We start from the raw sequence: 3,059 nt of genomic DNA on the forward strand, positions 1-3,059 counted from the left end.
AGTGACGGGCTCCCAACCTCACCCCATGTGGCCTCTCCAGAAGGCAGAGCCCATTCTCGCTGATACTCCCCACCTCCAGTAACACAAAGTGAAAGAGACTGTCTTAACCAGAGTACTGTGCCTTGGCCTATCTGAACATATTTCAGTGAGCATAGGATGCTGAGCAGAGGCCCCCTGGACAGTGGCTGGAATTGGGAGCAGTGCAGGATGGAAGGTCAGGGGCACTGAGCACCTGCACCTGCCCGGGGTGGACATGACTGCCGTATCCACCAGAGGGCGCTGTGGTCTAAGCAACTAACCAGAGCTCCCCAGATCCTCTGCTGTTTTCCCTCCACCTGCTGGTGTTTCTGTGCCCTCCAGATGGTGTTGCTCCCCCCCCTTGTACAACCTTTCCACTTTTCAGTCACAACCTTGTCTGGGGTCAAAGGAGGGGGTTGTGCAACCTCCAGAAAGGGAGAAATTTGCATGGAGCCCTCCCACTCTGAGGATATGAGTGACAGATAAGAAGGGCTGGTGGGCTCAGTCCTGGCTGGGGCTCAGGAAGCAGAGCCTGGAGCGTCTCCATCATGGCCTGGGTTCCACTACTCCTCACCCTCCTCGCTCACTGCACAGGTGGCTTCCTGCAGGGAATTCAGGGAGGGCTCCTGGATGTCACCTGGGCTGATGATCTGTTCCTCCTGCCTGGGAACCAGTCCTCATCTCTCCCCGCTGATCTCTATGTCGCTCTCTTCTTGCAGGCTCTTGGGCCAACTTTATGCTGACTCAGCCCCACTCTGTGTCTGGGTCTGTGGGACAGAAAGTCGTCATCTCCTGCACCCGCAGCAGTGGCAGCATTGGGAGCTACTACGTGCAGTGGTACCAGCAGCGCCCGGGCAGTGCCCCCACCACTGTGATCTATGATGATAACGAAAGACCCTCTGGGGTCCCTGATCGGTTCTCTGGCTCCATTGACAGCTCCTCCAACTCTGCCTCCCTCACCATCTCTGGGCTGGAGACTGAGGACGAGGCTGACTACTACTGTCAGTCTTATGATAGCAGCAGTTATCACACAGTGCTCCAGACCCATGGGGAAGTGAGACAGAAACCCCTTAGAGTATCTCTACCTGGGCCAGCCTCATCCTGTCTCCACTGGGGAGGGTAGCTCTCCTTTCTCTCCTGCCTAAGTGCTTGAGGTGAACTTAGCTTATGACTTTCTCTTTTCCTTTTCAGAATACCAATCTGTTCTTCCACACCTTGATGGCTGGTTTTCTGATATGTGCATGATCAATTGTGGGATAAATGTAGTTTATAACAGGGTCTCTGAGCCACACCATTATGGATGTTCTGGTTGGGGTCTGCCTTGTACAGCATAAGATATTCAGTTGCATCTCTGGTCTCTACCTTTAGATACTATTAACACCCTCCCCTCATTGATGACAACAAGACTGTCTTGAGACACTACCACATGTCCCATGCTTGGGGACAAAATCATCCCAGATTGAGATTCTCAGTTAAAGAGCATGTCCTCAACTACTAGGAAGCTTGACTTTGAAATGTATTTATGCCATTCTGCTGAGCATGAGGCTAGTTTTCTAATTTTTATGTTTCTGGTTCCCATCTATGAGACAAAAGAATAACACCAAACTTCAGTGTTTGGATGGTTGAGTGGTTTTCCAAGCAACTAGAAGTCAGAGATTGTGCTATTAGAGGTGTAGAAGGCCTAACCAGATCCTGTAACAGAGTTTAGCTCTGACTGGGACAGCACACAATGCTTTCCATCAAGTCTGCAAGCCACAGCCCACAGGCCACATGCAGCCCAGGAAGGCTTTAAATGTGGCCCAACACAAATCTGCAAACTTTAATAAAACATTATGATATATTTTGTAATTTTCTATAGTTCATCAGCTATTGATACTCTTGGTATCAATACTGTTAGTATCAATTTTATGTGTGATCTGAGACAATTCTTCTTCCTCCATTGTGGCCCAGGGAAATAAAAAGATGGGACACCCCTGCTTTGCACTTTTGTACAATGCACATGGAAATATAACAGACCCTTCTTCCATCCAAGGTTATGTGACTCAGCCATTGAAAGGTGGAAGTGCTGAAATGAGCTCCATATGAACGGACCTTGAAAAATTATGCTCAGTGAAAGGAACAAAACGCAAATATCCTGAAACGAATGACTCAAATCTCCATGATAGGTAAATTCACGGAGGCTGAAAAGATCGTGAGCATCCTCAAATGCTGTCATAATTTAGGTGAAAAGGGTGATTTCAGAATCGGATAGAAAGTGACCTACTTCAAAAATAAGCTGGAAATACCTCCACGAACAGAGGTGATGCTTTGCGGAATCCTAGGTGGAGAAGTATTATCAGGTGCAGATGAGGTCTTTACCAATACTTCCTGTTTTCTTTTGTGCCGAGACCAGCTCATTCGGGGAGACCCTAACCCAGCAGCGCTAGAGGAATGAAAGACACACTCAGAAATATAGAGGTATGAAGTGGGAAATCAGGGGTCTTACAGCCTTCAGAGCTGAGAGCCCCGATCAGAGATTTACCCACATATTTATTTACAGCAAACCAGCCTTTAGCATTGTTTCTACAGATATTAAATTGACTGAAGTATCCCTTACGAGAAACAAAGGGATGGGCCGAATTAAAGGAATAGGTTGGGTTAGTTACCTGCAGCAGGAGCAGGCCCTTAAGGCATAATCACTCATGCTATTGTTTGTGGCTTAAGAATGCCTTTAAGTGGTTTTCCACCGTGGGCGGGCCAGGTGTGCCTTGCCCTCCTTCCCGAAAACCCACAACCTTCCAGCACGGGTGTTAGGGTCATTAAGAACACCTTACAGTGTTGCAGAGGTTTTGTTTATGGCCAGTTTGGGGGCCAGTTTATGGCCAGATTGTGGGGGGCTTGCTGCCAACACTATTGTAAAATTAAATGTGAATAAGAACACCGTGCTTGCTTGCTTACCTGCTCCTCAGGTCATTTCCTGTGGTCTCTAAGAACAGTCCCTCTGGCTTCCCCATCTCCTCCCTGAGCGCCAGCCTCTGGGGAGTGAACAGCACAATCAAGCC

General features: G+C 48.4%; 1 gene segment (V, D, J or C); it reads left to right on the forward strand.

Annotated features, from left to right (window-relative positions):
- Positions 1 to 480: 480 nt before the first annotated feature.
- Positions 481 to 1,231, forward strand: LOC104676889. The segment is given in 2 exon segments: positions 481 to 612; positions 738 to 1,231. Coding segments are annotated over 2 exon segments (450 nt in total).
- Positions 1,232 to 3,059: the final 1,828 nt, after the last annotated feature.

Source organism: Rhinopithecus roxellana, chromosome 13, assembly GCF_007565055.1.
Source record: "Rhinopithecus roxellana isolate Shanxi Qingling chromosome 13, ASM756505v1, whole genome shotgun sequence".
Lineage (NCBI taxonomy): Eukaryota > Metazoa > Chordata > Mammalia > Primates > Cercopithecidae > Rhinopithecus > Rhinopithecus roxellana.